General features: G+C 40.2%; 1 protein-coding gene across 4 annotated transcripts in view; it reads right to left on the bottom strand.

Moving 5' to 3' along the window:
- Positions 1–24,681, bottom strand: part of cep104 (centrosomal protein 104) — a 48,857-nt gene that overhangs the window by 16,151 nt on the left and 8,025 nt on the right. For all 4 annotated transcript variants that reach the window (XR_008832881.1, XM_056423511.1, XM_056423513.1 and 1 more), the window contains 8 exons: positions 20,990–21,066; positions 19,985–20,153; positions 15,892–16,047; positions 14,361–14,591; positions 12,455–12,673; positions 11,601–11,768; positions 10,730–10,897; positions 3,525–3,701 (listed from right to left, as the gene is read on the bottom strand). Coding sequence is in view for 3 of the 4 variants with exons in the window: in XM_056423511.1 (XP_056279486.1) it covers positions 3,525–3,701; positions 10,730–10,897; positions 11,601–11,768; positions 12,455–12,673; positions 14,361–14,591; positions 15,892–16,047; positions 19,985–20,153; positions 20,990–21,066 (1,365 nt within the window). In the remaining variant the exon portion in view is untranslated. The remainder of the gene's footprint in view (positions 1–3,524; positions 3,702–10,729; positions 10,898–11,600; positions 11,769–12,454; positions 12,674–14,360; positions 14,592–15,891; positions 16,048–19,984; positions 20,154–20,989; positions 21,067–24,681) is intronic.

Genomic DNA, 24,681 nt, shown 5'->3' with positions numbered 1-24,681 from the left:
AAAAATATTGAATAACAAAAAATAAACACAAAAATAAGAATACAATTTAATATGATTCTCTGATTTATGTATCCTGTTTGTTTGTTTTTTCAAAAAAATCTTAGAAAACACTTTGAATCTGTAGACTACTGCCTAATAGTGTTATTATTGCGTAATAGTGTTATTATTGCGTAATAGTCTTATTATTGCCTAATAGTCTTATTATTGCCATTTTTATGAAAATTGCTCATATCCTGTAAGCCTAAATAAGTATATTTATTATTTTTGAACAACGGTTAAATGTTATTTAACAAGTTTCAAAAAGTGCCCTCAATTTATTTATTAATGCCACTGGGTTTTATTCAGTGGGGGAAACAATTGCCCCCTAAAAAATACGTAAATGTCCTCCCGTTTACAGTCTATATTCATGTAGAGGAAGTCCTTTCTGGAGAGGGCGCGTTGTGACGTAAAAAGAGCGCCATGATCCCACACGACCTGTGTGCAGAGAGTCGCCAGCACAATGGCCCCCGTTAAAGAACTCAGCTGAGTGCGTCGCCCTCGCTCCGCGGCTCGGGGGCCGTTCTGTCTTCATTGTCTCCGCCGCCCGCTTCTCATTTTAATTACAAGACATTCAATCGCCCTGCTGCTGCCTCTGGCTGCCGGAGCAGATCACCGAGGTAACAGCAGGGGGGAAAGGAAAAAATGCTCAAAATATAGCTGGGCTGACACTGTAGAGCTGCCAAGAGGGGCTAGTGGGGGGGGGGGGGGAAGAGGCAGATAACAGCAGAGGATTTACCTCGAATGTCAGGATTCACTCATCCTTGAGTTTAATGAATCATTTTACTTTAGCACCGCGGACCAGTTTAATATGAACTACGTTCTACCGTCCCCCTCACCCCCTCACACAGAACAAGAAGGGTTCTGAAATGGTTCTTTAAAAGGTCTTGTGGTTTTTAAGAAGAACCATCACCTACTGAAGAACCATTTTGGAGATGGTGCCTTCAAGAACCATGTTTTGAAGGTACTTTGAGACTCCTTTATAGGTTTTTTTGAAGAAATCTTTAAGCAACCGGTTCTTTAAAGAACCCTGGTTTGAAAGGTGCTTCGTGGAACCACAAATGGTTCTTCTATGGCGTCACTCTGGAGAACCATTTTGGGTTCCAGATGGCACCTTCGTGTTTCTGCGTGCACGGCCTTCCTCTTTCTTCATCCATGGCCTTCCCACCACCAGAATAGGGCGGTGTGACTTGTAGGTCGACCGAATAGTTGTGCACTTCAAAGTGTCATTCATGACATGCACATTGTTATTATTAATAAGAAGAACGTCTTACAGAAACATTGCATAAGAGCGCACCTTCCAGTTGTGTAGTCTCTCTCTCTAACACACACAGACCCTGCGAGCGCTGTTGCTCGTCCTCGTCTCTATAATTGTATTCGTCAGTCAAAAGCCATACTTTATTTGTTGATCTTATTTTGAAGGCAACATTTGCTTATAAGCTCCTCCCCCTCCTCCTCCTCCTCCTCAATCACCAGCTGCACTGAACCTGGTGTTTCCTACATCTTTGTCATCCAACTGTTGTAATGTGTAAAGTTGGGGAGTGAAGGCAGACTGTGGCATAAGAGCACAGCCCCCCCCCCCCCCCCCCCACACCTTCCGCCTGTCACGTCTCAATCCGGACTGGAGAAATGTTTCCCAGACAAATACGAGGGGAAGCCAATACAAAGACGGCAGAGCGTGCACGAACATGCAAACACAGGCCACCCGACGCCGTCTGTGAGGCTCGGAGAAACTCAGCGGACAAATCCAACACTTTGCTGTCGCCAGCGGCGGAAACACACGAAGGAAAAGTGAAAAAATGACCCCATGAAATATAATGTTGCCCCTGATATCACTAGAGGGGCAACACATGCCCCCATAATTATGATAACTTAATAGTGTTTTGTTTTTGTTATTTGTTGTGTGTGTCCTATCTGTGTTGTCTGGACTAGGTAGGTACCCCCCCCAAAAAATCAATAAATATAATTTTTAATTATAGAAAAAACTAAGAAATAAATTCTAATTGTTAATAGTTCTTTAAAAAATGTAATAACAATAAATAACCGCAAAGAAATAAGAATAAAATTGAATATGATTGTCTGATTTATGTTTGTTAAAACAATCTAAGAAAATACTTTGAAGCTGTTGACAACTGCCTAATAGTCTTATTATTGCCATTTCGTATGACAATTGCTCATATATTGGAAGCCTAAATAAGTACATTTATTATTAAGTATGTATTTTATTAAGTTTCAAAAAGTGCCCTCCATTTCTTTTTTAAATGCTTCTGGATTTCAGTCAGTGGGGGAAAAAATTGCCCCCTAAAAAATATGTAGATGTCCTACTCTGGCTCTCGCTGATAAAAAAAAAGAAGTAGATGTGCAAGAGTCAAGAGGAGGGACGAGTGAATGAGGCGGGGTGGGGGGTGTGGGTGTGGGGGGGGGGGGGGAACGGTCGTAAAAGTAGGGACGGGGAGGACTTGTTGCCCTGGTCAACAGTTGGACCGTTTGCCCGTTAAGATGTGAGGTCACCGCTGGGAACCAGAGGAGTGCAGGGGGACGTACGGCGGATGCCAACGGTGACAACATGTGTCTCAGCTGACTGGAGCTCACTGACTTCCTGTCTGGGTGGACTGAATGGCCACAGACAGTCAGGGAGGGGGCCGACCCCCTTTCACTTTAGGCCCACTGTCAGATCAAATGACAACGTCTCAGAGAACTCGTTAGTCTCACTATTAATTGTTAAAAAGCTTAAATATTGTACAAACATTGTATGTGTAATCTTGTGTTTGTAGGTTTGTTTTGTGACATCTGCCTCTCGGGACTACGGATGAGAAATAACCTCTTGGCACATTTACAGAAATGTTTTTATTAATGTGCACTGTCCAATTTCAAAATGTTTTTTAAATATACAAATATATTTATATGTCTCTAGATGCATATATATATATATATATTTAGTATATACGTGTATATATATATATATTTAGTATATACATATATATAAATATATACATATATAAATATATACATATATTTATATATATAGATATGTATATACTAAATATATATATGGATAGATATATAAATATATATATTTGGTATATATATATATATTTATATATACTAAATATATATATACAGTATATGTATATATATGTGTATACTAAATATATATATACACACATGTATATATATACAAAATATATATATATATATATATAAAACAAAAATTTGTATTCTTTGTGTATAAATCCTCTAAAGTTGTTCCAGTGTTCCAAAAGTTTAATGACTATTAAAGCTGCAGGCTGCTGTGGTTGAAGTATTTCCCCTCTATACAATAATACTGTCTTAGAAAATCACTGTTTAAATTTGCAAACAAAAGGTTGATTTGAAGACAACCATATCCTCAACCGCGGCCTCTTCCGACTTCCGTACCAGAGACGAAAATTATTCAAATAAAAAACAAACACAGATGCAAAATAAGTACGACGTCGGTCCTTTTTTACCGTCATGACGTTGTCCGGGGTGAAGCCAGAGGTTTCTGTGCCCAGATCGGCGAGAAGCTTCTGGAGCAGCTCGGTCCGACTCTGAGCCGGGCGAGAGGGGAAGTTGGACTTGAAGGGCTTCACCAGCTCACCGGGGATTATCTGCAGAGCGCGGACGTCCTTCAAAAGAGCCATTTCCTAAAAGTGAGGGACAGAAAGAAAGAGACAATGAGTTTGGACAATGAGACAATGAGTTATGACAATGAGACAATGACTTTGGACAATGAGACAATGACTTATGACAATGAGACAATGAGTTTGGACAATGAGACAATGAGTTTGGACAATGGGACAATGAGTTATGACAATGAGACAATGAGTTTGGACAATGAGACAATGACTTTGGACAATGGGACAATGAGTTATGACAATGAGACAATGACTTTGGACAATGAGACAATGACTTTGACCAATGAGACAATGACTTATGACAATGAGACAATGAGTTTGGACAATGAGACAATGAGTTTGGACAATGAGACAATGACTTATGACAATGAGACAATGAGTTTGGACAATGAGACAATGACTTTGGACAATGGGACAATGAGTTATGACAATGAGACAATGACTTTGGACAATGAGACAATGACTTTGACCAATGAGACAATGACTTATGACAATGAGACAATGACTTTGGACAATGAGACAATGACTTTGGACAATGAGACAATGACTTTGACCAATGAGACAATGACTTATGACAATGAGACAATGACTTTGGACAATGAGACAATGACTTATGACAATGAGACAATGACTTTAGACAATGAGACAATGACTTTGGACAATGACTTATGACAATTAGACAATGACTTTGACCAATGAGACAATGACTTTGGAAAATGGGAGGATGGCTCTGGAAAGGACATTTTAACCTCGTCATGTGCGTCGGACATTTGGATTTTGGGGGACACGCACAAACAAAATAAACATTTGTCCTCATCGTACTTTCGGTGATTGCTGTGAAGGAGCTGTGAACAGATCCCCGAATGGGAGGCGATGACTTCAGAGTTGAACTCATCGCAGAGAGAAGCTGCTCCATCCCTTCATTACTCATCGGGCACAGCGGCGCATGAGTTACACTGCGGCCGCGTCCAGCTGGCCAACGCGCGCACTACGCAACGCGCACACAGAGTTTAGACATTCACTCACGAGAGCCGTGAGTCAGATGAACTACAACATGGGGCTTGTTTGAGCGCTCAGGGCGGGGCGTGGCGACGCCTCACACACCTCCTAACTGCCCCTGCTTCACACTACGGGGCGGCGGGCCGGCCGTGTGGAGCCGAGCCCGCGAGGTCCGTGTTTGGAAAGCGACCTTAAGACGTCACATGAAATACTAAATAACACTCGGCACACTCTTCTTTAATTATAAAAGTAAGTTCATGCAGGGTTCATACACGTGTTGACCAATGGGTTTCCAGGACTCTTCCAGGACTTTAAACCAAATGTCCAGAACCAAACATTTGTGAAATCTCTAGGAATGATAGACGATAGCTTGATTAACAGAATAAATATGTATTTAAATGTTTATTCTTTTAATTTAACTGCGTAAATGAACATATGAATATAACACATGTCTAGGACTTTTTCCAAACCTTTGGAAAATTCTTGTTTTTCCCAAGGACGTTTCCAAGCCTGGAAATAACCATTTTTAAATTCCATGACTTTTCCAGGTTTTCCATGACCGTGTGAGCCCTGTTCATGTATGTGCATGTACCTTCATTCAGCACCGGAAAGGAAAACAGGCGTACCACCTAAACAGCAATGCCCTCCGGTTCAGCTCCTTGCTGCATCAGCGGGTTGCGTACACACACACAACCTCATTCATCATATATATATACATATATATATATATGTATATATATATATAGAGTGAGAGAGAGAGAGAATATCTCTCATATATATATGTGTGTATATATATGTATATATAGAGAGAGAGAGAGAGAATATCTCTCATATATATTTATATGTGTATATATATATATATATATATATATATATAGAGAGAGAGAATATCTCTCATATATATATATATATGTGTATATATATATATACATACACACATTTATATATATATATATATATGAGAGATAGCCTCTCTCTCTCTCTATATATATATATACAGGACTGTCTCAGAAAATTAGAATATTGTGATAAAGTTCTTTATTTTCTGTAATGCAATTAAAAAAACAAAAATGTCATGCATTCTGGATTCATTACAAATCAACTGAAATATTGCAAGCCTTTTATTCTTTTAATATTGCTGATTATGGCTTACAGCTTAAGAAAACTCTAAAATCCTATCTCATAAAATTTTAATATTTCCTCAGACCAAGTAAAAAAAAAGATTTATAACAGCTGAGTGTTTGTCAAGGCTCAGGAAACCCTTGCAGATGTTTCGAGTTAATTAGACAATTCAAGTGATTTGTTTAATACCCTACTAGTATACTTTTTCATGATATTCTAATATTTAGAGATAGGATATTTGAGTTTTCTTAAGCTGTAAGCCATAATCAGCAATAAATCAGAATAAAAGGCTTGCAATATTTCAGTTGATTTGTAATGAATCCAGAATGCATGACATTTTTGTTTTCTTAATTGCATTACAGAAAATAAAGAACTTCATCACAATATTCTAATTTTCTGAGACAGTCCTGTATATACACATAATATATATGAGAGATATTCTCTCTCTCTCTATATATATATATATATATATATATATGAGAGATATTCTCTCTCTCTCTCTATATATATACAGGACTGTCTCAGAAAATTAGAATATTGTGATGAAGTTCTTTATTTTCTGTAATGCAATTAAAAAACCAAAAATGTCATGCATTCTGGATTCATTACAAATCAACTGAAATATTGCAAGCCTTTTATTCTTTTAATATTGCTGATTATGGCTTACAGCTTAAGAAAACTCAAATATCCTATCTCTAAATATTAGAATATCATGAAAAAGTATACTAGTAGGGTATTAAACAAATCACTTGAATTGTCTAATTAACTCGAAACACCTGCAAGGGTTTCCTGAGCCTTGACAAACACTCAGCTGTTATAAATCTTTTTTTTTACTTGGTCTGAGGAAATATAAAAAATTTATGAGATAGGATTTTAGAGTTTTCTTAAGCTGTAGCCATAATCAGCAATATTAAAGAATAAAGCTTGCACATTTCAGTTGATTTGTAATGAATCAGAATGCATGACATTTTTGTTTTTTTAATTGCATTACAGAAAATAAAGAACTTTATCACAATATTCTAATTTTCTGAGACAGTCCTGTATATATCCACATATATATAAGAGATATTCTCTATCTCTCTCTCTATATATATATATGTACAGGACTGTCTCAGAAAATTAGAATATTGTGATAAAGTTCTTTATTTTCTGTAATGCAATTAAAAAAACAAAAATGTCATGCATTCTGGATTCATTACAAATCAACTGAAATATTGCAAGCCTTTTATTCTTTTAATATTGCTGATTATGGCTTACAGCTTAAGAAAACTCTAAAATCCTATCTCATAAAATTAGAATATTTCCTCAGACCAAGTTAAAAAAAAGATTTATAACAGCAAAACAAAATCAAACATTTGAAAATGTCCATTAATGCACTCAGTACTTGGTTGGGAATCCTTTTGCACGGATTACTGCATCAATGCGGCGTGGCATTGCTGAGGGTTTATGGATGCCCAGGATGCTTCAATAGCGGCCTTTAGCTCATTTGCATTGTTGGGTCTGGTGTCTTTCAGCTTCTTCTTCATAATACCCCACAAATTCTCTATGGGGTTCAGGTCAGGGGAATTGGCAGGCCAATCGAGGACAGTAATGCCATGGTCAGTACACCAGTTACTGGTGGTTTTGGCACTGTGGGCAGGTGCCAGATCATGCTGGAAAATGAAATCCTCATCTCCATAGAGCTTTTCAGCAGACGGAAGCATGTAGTGCTCTAAAATCTCTTGGTACACAGCTGCATTTACTCTGGACTTGATGAAACACAGTGGACCAACACCAGCAGCTGACATGGCTCCCCAAACCATCACTGACTGTGGGAACTTCACACTGGATTTCAAGCAACTTGGATTTTGCGCCTCTCTTTGTGTCTTACCCTCCTGATGGAGGGTGTCAATGATGGTCCTCTGGACAGCAGTCAGATCAGCAGTCTTCCCATACTTGTGATTTAGTTTACTGAACCAAGCTGAGTGTTTTCAAGGCTCAGGAAACCCTTGCAGGTGTTTCGAGTTAATTAGACGATTCAAGTGATTTGTTTAATACCCTACTAGTATACTTTTTCATGATATTCTAATATTTAGAGATAGGATATTTGAGTTTTCTTAAGCTGTAAGCCATAATCAGCAATATTAAAAGAATAAAAGGCTTGCAATATTTCAGTTGATTTGTAATGAATCCAGAATGCATGACATTTTTGTTTTTTTAATTGCATTACAGAAAATAAAGAACTTTATCACAATATTCTAATTTTCTGAGACAGTCCTGTATATATATATATATATACACACATATATATATATGAGAGATAGTCTCTCTCTCTCTTTCGCTCTCTCTCTAATGAGACACACAGTTTCTCTTTGACTGTTTATAATTCACAAGCTCTCTGAACCTTTTTCTTTTTTTATGGGCAGTGTGTATTTCTTGGGAGGAATCGTCTGGTTTCTGAGAGGTAAAAGTATTTTATTCTGATTAAAAGTTTTGCCTCAATCCCCAAAAAACCCACGCAGCCCGACTCCGAGCGCGTGCAGGTGATGTTTGCTAATGTGGAAAGTCAGATGATCGTATTTCAGCCATGTTGGATGTGTTCCCTGTTTGCGTGTCAATAAAGCATCTTTGTGTTCACATCTGTGGCGCCATCAATTTAACCAAAACTATTGTCTGTGTCCACGTGCACATTAAAAAAACAACGTAAGTACACAAATTAAAATAATCAGTTTGACTGGCACGTGCATAGAAGTCATTTCCAGGACAATGATGTAATGACAATATTAATTTACTGGCAGGAGGAAGTCAGCCTGAGGATTAGATGTTTTAAATCAATCATCAGTTCAACGACAGACGTATTAACCGCTAAAACTAATTGATAAAAAACTGTCGGGTGAAATTCAAATGAGAAAATACAACTCAGATTTTCTAAGAAATATTTCTGTAATAAACTATTTCCTAAAGTGTTGAATTATATACGTTGAGGACGTGCCAACCGGTTTACAGCAATAAATACTCTTAATCTTATAGTGCTGGAACAAAGCTGCTCCTATATGGCTTTGTTCCGCACCGCGGTCCTAAATACCTCGAGTGAAGGAGCTGAAACCCCCTGTGCAAAGGGTGGGAGTCGTCCTTTAAAGATGGAGCCGGCTATCCGGTGTAACTGTGTTGTGTTCAGGGACTCTGTGCTCAGCAATCAGCCCGCTGGACCAGTTCGCAATCGGATGTAAAGAATTATAGTTTTTTTAAAGACGGGCCTCCAAATGTATTCAATAAAAGCATGATGAAACTAGAATGGGCACTCGGTAGAGCGCATACCTTCGCATATCACAAGATTGGGCATTGAATTGTGAACATTTTGGCATTAGTTGCATGCCAATTGGACAAAAATGTATCGTGCTATGGTAAAAAAAAGATTTTGACCTTTCCATGACCTTGACCTTGACCTTTGACCCGATTGATCCCAAAATCTAATCAAATGGTCCCCGGATAATAACCAATCATCCCACCAAATTCCATGTGATTCAAGAAGATTTGACCTGTTCATGACCTTTGACCTTGACCTTTGACCCGATCGATCCCAAAATCTAATCAACTGGTCCCCGGATAATAAACAATCATCCCACCAAATTTCATGCGATTCGGTTCAATACTTTTTGAGTTCTGCGAAAGATTTTGACCTGTTCATGACCTTTGACCTTGACCTTTGACCCGATCGATCCCAAAATCTAATCAACTGGTCCCCGGATAATAAACAATCATCCCACCAAATTTCATGCGATTCAGTTCAATACTTTTTGAGTTTTGCGAATAACACGCATAAAAATAAATAAATACACGGCGATCAAAACATAACCTTCCGGCATTTTCAATGCGAAGGTAATAAAGTCATCATGGAAAGTCCATGTGGAAAAATGACAGTATGCTTAAACACTCCATTTTGCACACGGCCTCACAGTTGGCATCAACATTCAGTTTGGGGACAGTCACCCGTATCATAAGTGTTCGGTCCTAATTACTTTCACATTGAAAATGCGGAAGGTTATGTTTTGATCGCCGTTTATTTATTCATTTATTTGTTTGCGTGTTACTCGCATAACTCAAAAAGTATTAAACCGAATCGCATGAAATTTGGTGGGATGATTGGTTATTATCCGGGGACCATTTGATTAGATATTGGGATCGATCGGGTCAAAGGTCAAGGTCATGAAAACGTCAAAATCTTCTTTTTACCATAGCGCGGTCAATTTTCATCCAATTGGCATGCAGCTAATGCCAAAATGTTCATAATTCAATGCCCAATCGTGTGATATGCGAAGGTATGCACTCTACCGAGTGCCCGTTCTAGTTAGGTTTGATCTAAAAACAGTAAACAAAAAAAGATTAACACCGACGCCATCGGCAGTTGTGGCAGCGGGGGGTGTTTAGGCTCTGCTGCAGAGTGGGTGGAGCGGGGGTGTGGTTCAGGGAACGGTGTCTGATTGTCATCAGCTGGACTGATTGGTAATTAGTTTTGGTTATCAGTCCAGCTGATGACGATCGGTGTTGGTGTATCTGAGTCGGTCTCCATAAAGGAGCTGGGCAGAAGGAGGATCGGGAGCCATGAGCAGAGACACAGTCGGCGGTCAGAGCGCTCAAATAAAGCAGTTTACCAACATTCCCTCTGGTTGCGCATTCCTTGGTGCTTAGGGGGCGGAAACCTACTGGTGACGGCCACAATCCTGTCACAGCAGTCTAATCAGATCGTTTTATATTGTTTTATGGAGTAAAACTCCAAAAAAGGCTGATTTTCCAACAATATACGGCAAACATGAGACAGACGACCCGATCACTTCTCTCAAAACCCTCCCCATATAATTTAACGTGTGTGGAGACGGTTGAGGGGTAGGCAAAGGGTTAACGGTGATGCACTGGTTCAGTCCAGTGCGTTGCGATACCTGAATGAAGGCAGCGGCCGGGCCCCGGAGGCGGCCCGCTGAGTCTCCGGCCCTGGCCAGCAGGTTGGGCCACGTCTGATCCACGCAGTGGGTCACCTCGGCCCGGCCCAGACCCGGGATCAGCTGGCTCAGCAGCAGCCGCAGCAACTTCAAGGCGGCGTGGAAAACCTGAGTGAGGAGAGAGAGAGAGAGAGACACAGTGGACGCTTTAGCTCCAAAGTTAGTGCACGTTCCAAGAAAAGCTGGCACCAGGGTGACGCCAATTAGCAAAGAGGCTCGACTTGTTGACTTTGAGTTGGTCAGAGTGCGCAGATGGAGAGCGACAAGCCTCTTTTTACAGCCCAAATTAATTGTCAATATGTGTGACATGTGACAATGTGGAAATTAATGAATGTCCTGATGTGCAATATATGACGAATGGGAAATGTCTTCCTTACACTGTGATATTTTCTCTTGTTTCTTTTATATATATATATATATATATATATATATATATATATAAATAATCGCATATATATATATATAAATACATAAATATATATATATATATATATATATATATGCAATTCTTTTTTATCCATTGTTCACTTTTTTTTACGGGGGAAAACACTCGGTTCATTACCGTACCCCAGTAGACGACTTCCAGATAGGTTACAAGGCCATCCTTGTCAAAAAGCTGTTAGTTTAAGGAAGCCGGCTCTCGTTAATGGAGTGCGTATGATTTGACGACTTCAACGTTGGCTCTGTTTGTAGGAATCAATCCGGAGAACGTGATTTATTCCCGACTTCGACGGTAATCCGTAACGCCTGAAATCGGGACGCTCTGCAGCATCCACACCTGGACTAACGGTATTCTGAGGACGCGACTCACGGATGACACTTTGTCCAGGAGGGTCTTCTTGACCAGGAAGACCGCCGCTCTCGTCATGCTCCTCAGCTCCTCCTTGGGGGTGGCGGGGGACAGGTCCGAAAGCTTCCGGTGCACAGCCAGCAGAGCGGCCTCTCTGTAGGACCAGGTTTTGGAATACACGCCAGCCACCTGGAACAAGAAGGGGGGGATATTAGCCAAGAGTCGGGAAATTATTCATATCCATTACATGCAGGGTTCATACACATGTTGACCAATAGATATTTATGACTTTAAACTAAATTTCCATGACCATGCATTTCTCCACATGTAGCCGAGCATGGTTAAAGCTACACTTCAATGGCATGGTGGATTATCCCGACCTTTTGCCTGAGCCACTGTTGCCATGGCAACCGAATTTTACAGTTACGGCGCGTTCACTCGCAAAAGAAGTTGCGTGTGAGAGCGTGTGCCGGCTTATCGCTTTGAGCGTCATATTAATTATTTAAAACTCGGTGTAAATGATCGTGTAATTTTAACAAATTTCCATGACTTTTCCAAAATGTTTGGGATTTAATTTAGTTCAAGGACTTTACTGCATTAATTTCCATGACTTTTCCAGGTTTTCCATGACCGTATGGACCCTGTACATGTGGACAGAGATCATATATTATAAACTCATATATCTGCCAAAATACGTTTAATTAACAAACACATTTTTGAACAAGATCCCTTAAAGCTGTGTCAATCAATACTTCTTAGATTAAATATATAATTAGAATTCTTCGTCGTCATTTCTCGTTCACTTTTTCGAAGTACCTTCAACCATTTATTTAGTATTTTTATACTACAACATAATTTCCACCTTATTTTCTTACCAGGTTTTCTCCATAGACCTCGAGTGGAAGGCCGGCCTCTCTCTGGGCCTTCTCCGCCAGGGGCTCCGGCGCCCCGCTGACCTCGGGGCTGTGTGGAGTCCTGTGAGCATCAGCTCGGGGGGAGTGCTGCTCACAGGGGCTCGGAGGGGGGGCCTCCGCGGGCCGCTCCTCCCTCTGAAAGGCCGGGAGCGGCCTCTCGTCGTAAGGCACACAGGTCACCTACCGGCACACAAAACAATGATGAAATCCAAAGATATTTACATCATACACCACCGTTTAAAAGTTTGGGGTCACCCAGACAATTTGGTGTTTTCCATGAAAACTCACTTTTATTTATCAAATGAATTGCAAAATGAATTTAAAAAATTGGCAAGGTTAGAAATAACGATCTTTATTTGAAATATGAATTTTGTTCAAACTTGTTGCTCAAAGGAAGGCCAGCTTTATAGCTTCTCTCACCAGCATAACTGTTTTCAGCTGCGCTCACATAAAAAGGGTTTTCAAGGGTTTTATACCCCTCCGTTCGTCTTCTAAGGCGATAACACAATGTACCATTAGAACACTGGAGATGGGCCTCTATACACTACGTAGAGACTTCATTAAACACCAGAGAATAGTCATTTACCACATTAACTATGTATAGAGTGTATTTATGATTAATTTAATGTTATCTTCATTGAAATAAACAGAGCTTTACTTTGAAAAATAAAGACATTTCTAAGTGACCCCGGACTTTTGAATGCTAGTGTATATCTTCCACAGTTCTTTCCACTCTCGTTGGCGTGTTTGAACACTGAATATGAAAATCATTCAACATCACGATGACAATGAACGTCGTTTAAACCGCGACCTAAACAAACCCCCAGTGAGCACCGGGCCGACTGGCACCCTGCTGCCTCGTGCAAGGCTCACCCTCCTACCTGGCAGCCGCCGGACTCAGCCAACTGTTGCACGCTTTTTTAATTAAATAGTGAAACCCAAACCTGATGTAGGACCGGTCTCGGTAGGCGGTGAGTAAAGCATAAAAAGCCCCTGCTGGTCATAATCTCCCTGTGTGCGCTCCGTGTTTCCCAACGCTACAGCGGCTTCACGTCAGGGGGCAGCGTCGGAAACACAAAGGGAAAAACTGCCCCGAAGAAATATGATTTTGCCCCTGATATCACGAGAGAGGCAACAAATGCCCCCATGATTATGATAATTTAATAGCGTTTTGTTTTTGTTCTTTGTTGTGTGTGACCTATCTGTATTGCCTGTACTAATTATAGGTACAGACACAAAAATATAATATACTAATAAATATAAGTATAAATTAATTATAAAAAAACAAAGAAATAAGTTGTAATTGTTAATAGTTGTTTAAAAAATGTAATAACAATAAATAACCACAAAGAAATAAGAATAACATTGAATATGATTGTCTGATTTATGTTTTCTGTTTGTTTTTTGTAAAACAAAAAAAATTAGAAACAATTATAATCTGTAGACTACTGCCTAATAGTCCTATTATTGCCTAATAGTCTTATTATTGCCATCTTTATGACAATTGCTCATATACTGTAAGCCTAAATAAGTATATTTATTATTTTTGAACAAAGGTAAAATGTTATTTTACAATTTTCAAAAAGTGCTCCAATTCATTTTCTAATGCTCCTGGATTTCAGTCAGTGGGGCGAAAACTGCCCTCTAAAAAACAAGTAAATCCCCCCCCCCCCGGTCAGGGGGGACATGTTTCCGAGGCGCTCAGGTAGGCTCGGTTATTTTTTACAACAATAACGGAATGCAAGCGGAAAAAAGTTGTCCAGACTTCAATCCATAAAGTCTTGAACAAACATTCAAATAAAGTTTTTTTTTTTTTTTGAGTGTCTGAGTGAAGATGTTGTGACTTGTTGCGTAATTGGTTGCGTACTTCTATCCTGGGTCCGGCAGCGCGGCTGCACGGCGCGTCGGGTTGGCCGCTCGGTTCGGCCGCAACAGTTTCTGCGTCCGCTCGTTGGTTTTGAGGCCCGCCGGTTTCCCCCCCCGCCGCCCTGAACGCGTCGGTGGACGCGAGGGGCTTCGTGGGGACCGACCGGCGACCCGGAGAAGGCAGCGGGGCGGGAGGCTCCTGGGTTGAGGAGGAATCTGCGGCCCGTGTGATCTGGTGACGTGACGGAATTCAATTGAGGCAGAATAACAGAATAAATAACAATAAATCTTCAGGGTTCCTACACATGTTGACCAATAGATTTCAATGAATTTAAACCAAATTTCCATGACCAAACATTTTGTGAAATCTACAAATCTACATGAAAAAGTGGGGAAATGTCGTAATTAAACTAACAATGAGAATTACAAACTATACAGAAAAAAATGTAATCCTAAAAGTTTTGGAAAAGGAATGGAAATGTCTTATATTCATACATACAGGACTGTCTCAGAAAATTAGAATATTGTGATAAAGTTCTTTATTTTCTGTAATGCAATTAAAAAAACAAAAATGTCATGCATTCTGGATTCATTACAAATCAACTGAAATATTGCAAGCCTTTTATTCTTTTAATATTGCTGATTATGGCTTACAGCTTAAGAAAACTCTAAAATCCTATCTCATAAAATTTTAATATTTCCTCAGACCAAGTAAAAAAAAAGATTTATAACAGCTGAGTGTTTGTCAAGGCTCAGGAAACCCTTGCAGGTTTTTCGAGTTAATTAGACAATTCAAGTGATTTGTTTAATACCCTACTAGTATACTTTTTCATGATATTCTAATATTTAGAGATAGGATATTTGAGTTTTCTTAAGCTGTAAGCCATAATCAGCAATAAATCAGAATAAAAGGCTTGCAATATTTCAGTTGATTTGTAATGAATCCAGAATGCATGACATTTTTGTTTTTTAAATTGCATTACAGAAAATAAAGAACTTCATCACAATATTCTAATTTTCTGAGACAGTCCTGTATATATATATATATATATATGTATGAACGTATGAATATATATGTATTATATATATATTATATTCATATGTTCATACATATATATATATATATATGTATGAACATATGAATATATATATATATTATATATTTTATATATATATAATATCCATATGTTCATACATATATATATACACATATGAATATAATATATATATGAACATATGAATAATAATGACAACAACAAAAAAACATGCATATGTCTTATATTCATATGTTCATATTTATATATATATATATATATATATATATGTATATATATGAACATATGAATATAATACATTTCCATGACTTTTCCAAAACTTTTAGTGTTTTAATTTTTTCAAGGCATGGAAATAACCATTTAAAAGATTTTTTTCCAGATTTTTCCATGAGCGTATGAACCCTGGATCTTTTCTACCCCACAATCAGTGTGAACAAGGTGAAGCCATCTGAGGTTAGGGTTAGGGTGGAGACTGACCATCGCCATGTCCAGCAGGTTGTGGACCTCCAGCTGCTGGTAGACGCTCCTCCTGTACTCCTCCATCAGCTCTTTCTTCTTCTTGGCCAGGTCGTAGTCTTCCTTTTCGATCGCACACCGCTTCTCCACGTCGTATCGAGCCAAACGCTCCCCAACCTGGAGAGGTGAGAACGGCCTTTACTGTATGTTTACGCAGGTAACCATGGCAGCGGGGCCGTTGTGTGGTATTCGTGGTCTCATCGGGGCTTGGACTGATGCCAGTGCCCCGTCAGTCTATCGGATGTTTGGCTGTCTTTGTGTAGCACTGATGACAGTTGAAGGCAGCGTCGGAAACACACCAGGGCAAAAGGCAAAACTGCCCCGAAGAAATATAATGTCGCCCCTGATATCACGTGGAGAGGCAAAACATGCCCCCATCATTTTAATAAATTAATAGCGTTTTGTTGTTGTTCTTTGTTGTGTGTGTCCTATCTGTATTGGCTGTACTAGGTAGGTACACACACACAAAAAATCAATAAATATAATTGTGAATTATAAAAATACAAAGAAATCAGTTATAATTGTTCGTAGTTGCTTAAAAAATGTAATAACAATAAATAAACACAAAGAAATAAGAACACAATTGAATATAATACTCTGATTTATGTTTTCTGTTTGTTTTTTCTTTAAAAAAATCTAAGAAAACACTTTAGACTACTGCCTAATAGTCTTATTATTGAAATTGTTACGACAATTGCTCATATACTGTAAGCCTACATAAATATATGTATTATTTTTAACAAAGGTTAAAAAAGTTTCAAAAACTGCCCCCAATTTATTTTTAAATGCCCCTGTATTTCATCAGTGGGGGCAAAATTCTTTACATGTAAATTTCCATTCTCTGTACTCTTCTTAGAGGTGAAAGTGGAGCTCCTGCTGATATATTTACGACTCTTAAAAACACAAATCATTGTTCCCACCCTTAAAAAGACCCCGTGTGTGCACATTGCGTTGATCTGCTCTGGTGTTGTTCTTGGGGTGGTGTTTTTTAATTATTACCTTCGCATTGAAAATGCGGAAGGTTATGTTTTGATCGCCGTGTATTTATTTATTTATTTATTTGTATGCGTGTTATTCGCGTAACAACAAAAGTTTTAAACCGAATCGCATGAAATTTGGTGGGATGATTGGTTATTATCCGGGGACCATTTGATTAGATTTTGGGATCAATCGGGTCAAAGGTCAAGGTCAAGAAAAGGTCAAAATCTTCTTTTTACCATAGCTCGGTCAATTTTTATCCAATTGGCATGCAACTAACGCCAAAATGTTCATAATTCAATGCCCAATCTTGTGATATGCGAAGGTATGCGCTCTACCGAGTGCCCGTTCTAGTTTTATTATGAGTTTCTACAGTTTCTTACAACTGTGATCTAATGTTCACGCTTGTTGGTCACGATACCTCAACAAGTCAAATGGCTGAGATCGCGGATTGTCACGAACGAAATGTGAAAAGTTAGTCAAAATTCTTTGGGAGAGACAACGACTGGTCCAATTATTACCCAAAATGTGAGTGGTCAACACCCACTTCCTGTTCAGCTCCCACTTAATGCACTTTCTGTTTTTCTGTGCACACCTGCGATTATTTACAACAATTGCAGGTGCGCCCGCTCTGTTTCCTCTCGGACTTAAAGGGATTTACATACTGCTGCTTAATCGTCAGCTTGTTTACTGTCTGCTCGTATAAAGGCTCATGTTCCTTTAGGCCTGCGACAAGATTTTTCCAGATGTCACTGTGTTCCCAGAGCAAATTAAGCAAATACTTTGGCGCGCACAGTGTAAGTTCATCATAACCGATAGAAACATCGGCCCAAACTACACAAATAAGACCCAGATTGCAATTATCCATTATAATCCTTTAAGTCCGACCGAAGCTGGTTTATAATAATAATAATACAGCCCCGGTGGCACATAACAGTAAGAGTGCCACATGGGCTGGAAATGTCCCCACAACTTCCAGGAAGTCAGGAAATGACGTGAAGCTGTAACAAGTCGCGAACCAGGTGCCAAGTGACCTGAACATCAACACTTGGACTTTGGACGTACCGAGTGGTGCAATAAACACGACGACCGTCATGGTTCGCCAAAAAAACCCATCCTCCAACACCTGAAGGTGCGGTGACAAAGGATTTACAGCTCGACTACCGAGACAACAGCTGTGTGTGTGTGTGAGATCTGGTTATAGAAAGGCTTGTGGTTGGGAGTCGGCGAGACGCTATCAGAGGACCATCACTGCAGCTGTTGAGCTTATTAAGAATTCATGGTTCCCATGGTAACACTGTATGCAAAAGGAGGTCGGTAACAGGAATCTGAACAATGTTTAACATCGACTGTCACAAACTGTCGTGAGATAACACGATGTAGAACGGGCCTCGCAGAGTGAAGAGGTCACTGCCAGTCGCACTGGGCCGGAGGATAATTAATGCACCTGAATTTATTTACAGGTCACGATGGATTTGGTCGTAGTTTGCAGAGAGAAAAAACAGAAAACAATTAAGATATCTTGGATTAGAGGAGTCCGGAAGAGTTTGAGGAGGAAGAATTCAGAGTTAAATTCTGTAGTGAAGAAACGTCTAAATATTCCACTCACAATAAAAGTTCTCCATTTGAAATTTAAAAGTACTGAAGCAACGTGTGCTTGGCAATTATAAGTTATAATGCACATTGTTAGGTATGATAATATTTGATTATTATTGATCCCCCAACCGGATCAGAACGCGTACTTGGGAGTAGAGATCGAGTTGCTTTTCTGGGACAGGGTTCATACACATGTTGACCAATGGATTTCCATGACCTTTCCATGACTTTAAACCAAATTTCCATGACCAAACATTTTGTTTAATCTCGGGTGTATACATGAGTATATACCTTAAATGACAAAAATGAATGAGACAATGGTTTGATTAAAAGTATAAATATTTACATCAATGTGTATTCTATTAAATCAAACTGTGTAAATGAACATATGAATATAACAAAAGTCCACGGCTTTTACAACATTTTTGGAAATTAAATGTCTTTTCCAAGCCTGTAAATAACCGTTCTTTAAATTCCTCATGACTTTTCCTTGTTTTCCGTGACCGTATGAACCATGCTGGGAACTCTTTTCTAAAGAAAATGGAGAAAAAACCCAGGTCCAGTAACCAGGGCTGTTTGGCACAGAGTGTGTGTGCTCAGCACTTGTTTGTACTGAAACAAAGGCGTGTTCTCCAAACCCCATTAACACGGCACACACTGCCGGCCCGGCTAAATACTGGAGTCCGACCTTTAAACGGCGGAGATAGCTTGGACGGGGAAATCTGAAAACACAAACGGCTGAAAGGAATAGTTTGTGAAAAGTATTTATTATTGGATTTTCTCCTTGCAGAGAAACACAGGACCAAATTTCGACTGCCCGAAGTATTTATTTGATATTAATATTTAGTTATTTTATGGACAAATAGTATTGTTTAATCATTCAGGTTGTTTGCTTATTTGTGTTAGACATTTCGATATATAAGAATATATATTTCTTGTGATAGTTTTTAGTTTAGTTTAATTCCTTTTTGTTGTTTAGATATATTAATCTTTTGATTGTTCATTTGTTCGCTAATTGGGTCACACTGTGGCCTCCTGTGGTTTATGTCGGAGTAGGCAGGTACAGGACCAGCATGCACCTGGGTAGCCCTATGGAGAGGCAGCGTGAGGAGTTCCTCTGTTCTTTTGTTTGTTTGCTTGTTTTGTTTAGTTAAATAACCACAAGGTGCGTCAATTTGATTTATGTTTATTTTTTATTAATTGGACAAATGGCCGCCACAGAGACCATTCTCCCGTCTATGTGGTCAGCACGGGTCGGTAGGTGATTAGTTTACTTTAGCTTAACGTGAATCTTATAATTGCATTTGAGCCCTTTTTAATCTTCGCGGGCTTTAAACATGAACTACTTCAGACGTCTTCAGACTGAGAGTAATTCATTCATTAATAGAGAGAGCACATCCTGGTTAATTGTCGTGTATAATGTGAGCAAATATTTGTTGTGGATGTGTTGTAGCCCCGCCCCCTTCCCCTCCTACGTTACCTTCTGCATGTCTGCGATGGCCTGCTTCAGGTTCTTGGCCCGCTCGTATTTCTCCTGCTGGACCATGTCGAGCTTCTTGTGGTCCAGGAGTCGGATGATGTGGGCGACTTCGGGGTCCTGGTACATGTCGAAGGCCAGGTCGTCCAAGGGGGAGGTGGACTCACATTTACTGGGCGCAAAAACAGGGACAGAAAGAAGTAGAAACAAAAACTGAAATATTGAAACGTTTCTTTATCCCGCGCGTCTGGTCCGAGGCTCGTCACGACTTGTGAAACATGTCGAATCAAAAGGGCTTTTGTGTGCTCTGCACCCTCATCCTGGAACATGTTGCAGAATCATTTAAAAATCAAAGAACTGATACCACTGCTTTTAAATATAAAATGAAAGAAATGGAGGCAGGTTCCCAAAAATTTAAATATTTCCTAAATTAACTTGATTATGTCACCGTCTCTTAACTTTTCATTTCTTGTGACTCGTCTTGTTGTTTTGTTTTTTTGTTTGTAACTATGTGTTTCTCATGTTGCTGCCTATGTCCAGGTCATCCTTGAAAAATAGATTTTTAATCTCAATGGGACTCACCTGGTTCAATAAAGGTTGAAATAAATAAATAAATCTCCAGAGAACAGAACAGCTGATTTAGTGTCTAAATCCACGTGAGGCGATGCCACAGTAGATTATAAAGTGTGTTATTACCCGTTAAATGGGCTCAGCATTGTGCAATTCCTGATCAAAGGGTAAAAAACATGGATCGACACCCAAGGAGTGAGACCCCGAGGTGAAACTTCCCTTTGGGGGGGGGGGTTGATGTATGAGAATAAAACAAAATTAAAAGAGAAAGGAATATTTCGAAATGTGTTTTCCTCTCCGTGCGGGCCGCCACCTGCATTTCCTTCAAAGGGCCTGTGACCTTGAATGCCTTATTGGTTAGCTTCCAGACTAAATGGCTTTGTTGAACAATGTTATTGTCACAAGACAAAGAAACAGGGTTCAATGGCCTCGCCTCACCCCATGAAGGTCGTGTCCGAGGGGGCTTCCAGCTGGGTACTGTTGAGGTAGTGTTCGATCAGCTGCTCTCTGCTTGGCTGGGGGTGAACAGATGGGAAGAAAACGACAAACACTCTTATGTCACTGTGCTCAGGAAGACCTGAGCGGGGTCTTCTGACCCCATGAGCTTTAAGGTGACAACGTAAACCCTGCCCTCTAACCCAGAACTAACCTAAACACGGGAGGTTTTTTTAAGTGTCTCGTGTTTCCTGTTTTACTTTGAAGTCCCCCGTCTCTCGTGTCCTCTGTTTCCCTGCACTTCCTGTCCCTGTGATTGGCTGCCCTGTCCCTGATTGTTTCCACCTGTGTCCAATCACCTGCGTCTTTAAACCCTGTGTGTCTCATTCCTCGGTGGTAGATTAAAGTTTCTGTGGAACGTCGTCGGCGCTTGGGTTCAATTCAATTCAATTCAATTCAGTTTATTTGTATAGCCCAATTTCACAAATTACAAATTTGTCTCGGAGTGCTTTACAATCTGTACACATAGACATCCCTGCCCCAAAACCTCACATCGGACCAGGAAAAACTCCCAAATAACCCTTCAGGGGAAAAAGGAAGAAACCTGCAGGAGAGCAACAGAGGAGGATCCCTCTCCAGGATGGACAGATGCAATAGATGTAATGTGTACAGAAGGACAGATTTAGAGTTAAAATACATTCAATGAATATGACAGAGTGTATGAATAGTTCATAGTAGGCATATTCCACGATGGAGACCTCCACGATCCATCTCTCTCTCTCTCTCTCTCTCTCTCTCGTCATCAGCCTCATTTAACCCTCCTGTTACCTTTAGGCTCAATTTGACCCCATTCAATGTTTAATGTCGGTGTTCTTTGGGGTCAATTTGACCCCAGGCTGTTTTTCACTGTGTCAAACATATAAGAAATATCAACTTTTTTATTTATTTAAAGGGCTATTTAGGTAGTCAACAAACAAACATAAAGTACCTCACACTTAAACTTGGGAAGCAATATTAATTCTAATAATTTTCTGGAGGTTTTAATTGCTGGGGTCAAATTGACCCCGAGGGTAAAATATGTTAGTGAATGTAAAGGTAACAGGAGGGTTAAAAGGATGGTCAGTATGATGGGAGAGTTAGTGGAGGCGATGAAAAGGAGCAGCTTCAGCATCTCCGTGACCAGTAAAAAGGCTTCTGTTTACCCTCCACACATTCTTTAGGGCTGTGAGCCCCGTGAACACAACCCCATTCACCTCCGCTGCATCGCAGTTCAAAGACAGATCCGGCATGGCCAGAAACCCCCTGGAGGTAAGCGAGAAGGTGTCGGGGGGGGGGGGGGTTTGCGTCACTTTTTCAAGCGACGCAAACCTAAAACGAGCTTCCTCTTTTCATCCATGTCCCTCCTCGACGGGACGAACACAACTTCCACTCACATGGCGGAGATATAGGAGAACAAGATCTCGCCGACCCTTTGGGGGGCAACATCGCTGCTGTGCTGAAGGTGCTCAGAGTCGCATTAGCGGAGCAACAATGCACAGCCTGTTCACTGGAATCTCGGCAAATGCGTGTCCCTGTCTTTCCATGTCTCTGTGCCTGTGTGTGTGTGTGTGTGTGTTTTACGGTGCTCTCTCTGCTCCAGGACCTGTCTGTCTGCAGGACTATCTGATTACGCTGGCTAAATAAAGGCCTCCTGTGTGATTACATACTGCCCTCCCTTTGTGTCTCATGACTACATTCCTGACACGTATACGTGCAGCTACGCTCACGAGCCGTTCGGGTGAACAAGTGTGCACATGGACACACCTCTACGGTGTCTTTGGATCCGTCAGTACAAATACATACTGCGTGAGATACCTCCTGTGTATCCTAATGATCGAGCGCACACCATCAATACCGCTTCAAAACTCACAGGTTGGCTCACGTAGCTATTTCAGTGGATTCACGTATTGTGCCGTTATGTCTTTTTTGTCCATCGTCATTTGTGTTGGTACTTTGCGTTATAGCAAAAAATTATTAAACGTGCACAACTTTGGATGGAGCCAATAGCATCATAACAGGATGACATAGAAAACACAGAGTTAGTTTGAGGGGTGGAAAAGACGGATACACGGTATGCATGTAAACATGATGCATGTAAAAACTGTCATCATGTCTGCAATGTCAGCGGATGGATGAAGAAACGTCAATCAACCCTATTCCAAGTGACTGATGACAATACAGCAATGTCAACAACAACAAAAAACAACACACAGCACATCAGCCCCACCTAGTGCCGAGCAGATGTAAGTGCAGGGCTGAGTGGCGGTTGAGGATTACCGTATTTTTTGCACTATAGGGCGCACTTAAAAGCCTTTAATTTTCTCAAAAAACGACAGTGCGCCTTATAATCCGAAGCGCCGTATATATGGATTAATTCTGGTTTTGCTTACTGACCTCTAAGCGATTTTGTGTGGTACAAGGCGCTCACGGCGCTAAGTCAAAATGTTTTAGTACGACTTTGGTAAACTACAAAGCCGCACCGCTTGCAGCATTACGGCTACCGTAGCCAGGAGCGTCGCGGAGTAATACATACTGTGCTTCACCATAATATTACAGTGTGTGTATAAGTATCCCAAAATGGCACCTGTCAAAAGACACGCTTACGACGCGGATTTCAAACTCAAGGCTATCAGTCACGCAGTAGAACATGGGAATAGAGCAGCTGCGAGAGAATTCAACATCAATGAATCAATGGTACGGAAGTGGAGGAAGCAAGAAGATGACCTGCGCCAAGTAAAGAAGACCACAGAGTGAGAAAAGACACAAGGCGAGATGGCCACAGTTAGAGGACAAAATTGAACAGTGGGTTATTGAACAGAGAGCAGCAGGTAGAAGCGTCTCTACAGTCTCTATTCGACTGAAGGCAACAGCGTTAGCACGGGACATGAATATTGTAGCGACCCTGTGAAGTGGCTGTCAAGCAGTGTGGCACCGTGCGTGCTGGTCGAGGGGGGTGGGCCTGTGATTGGCAGAGTAGAGGGAGGCGGGTTAACCTGTTGGGAAACGGGAAGTTAAGGTTGGTTGACGGAGAACTGTGGTTGTTGACGTTGGAGCTGCGGAGCTGAGAGAAGCACGCTGTCGGTGGATGCCCAATAAAGAAGGAGTAAGAACGTTGTCCCGTCTCCGTGTCATCAGTCCATAACGTCCGAGACGTTACAATATCAATGACTTTCGAGGGGGTCCTTCTTGGTGCTTTCGTTTTATGAAAAGACGTAATTAACTCATTAACGTTTGAATAATGTTGAGAATTATTGTGAACGCGTTTAATAAAGTTTGATCGACTGACTTATCTGACTGTTTTTTTTCCGCTTAATGCGCCTTATAGTCCGGTACGCTTTATATATGAAAAAAGCTTTAAAATAGACCATTCATTGACAGTGCGCTTTATAATCTAGTGCGCCCTATAGTGCAAAAAATACGGTAGATTAGATTAGATTTTCCATTATTAGTCCCAGTGGGGAAATTGCAGGATCACAGCAGCAGGTGCACATTAGAACATTAATATATTGATTTATGTTTGTCTTTTTATTTGTACTTTGTCCTCGTCTGATTGTTGGTTGTTATGCTGTCGTGTAATTTTTATTTATTCGTTGTTGTTTTTGGTTGTCTGGTGTAACTTGTAAAAACTTAAAATAAAATGATTGAAAGAAAGAAAG

The sequence above is a fragment of the Pseudoliparis swirei genome, chromosome 9 (assembly GCF_029220125.1).
Source record: "Pseudoliparis swirei isolate HS2019 ecotype Mariana Trench chromosome 9, NWPU_hadal_v1, whole genome shotgun sequence".
In the NCBI taxonomy this organism is placed as follows: Eukaryota; Metazoa; Chordata; class Actinopteri; order Perciformes; family Liparidae; genus Pseudoliparis; species Pseudoliparis swirei.
The sequence above is the reverse complement of the archived record's forward strand: the minus strand, read 5'-3'. Positions and strand labels throughout refer to the sequence as shown.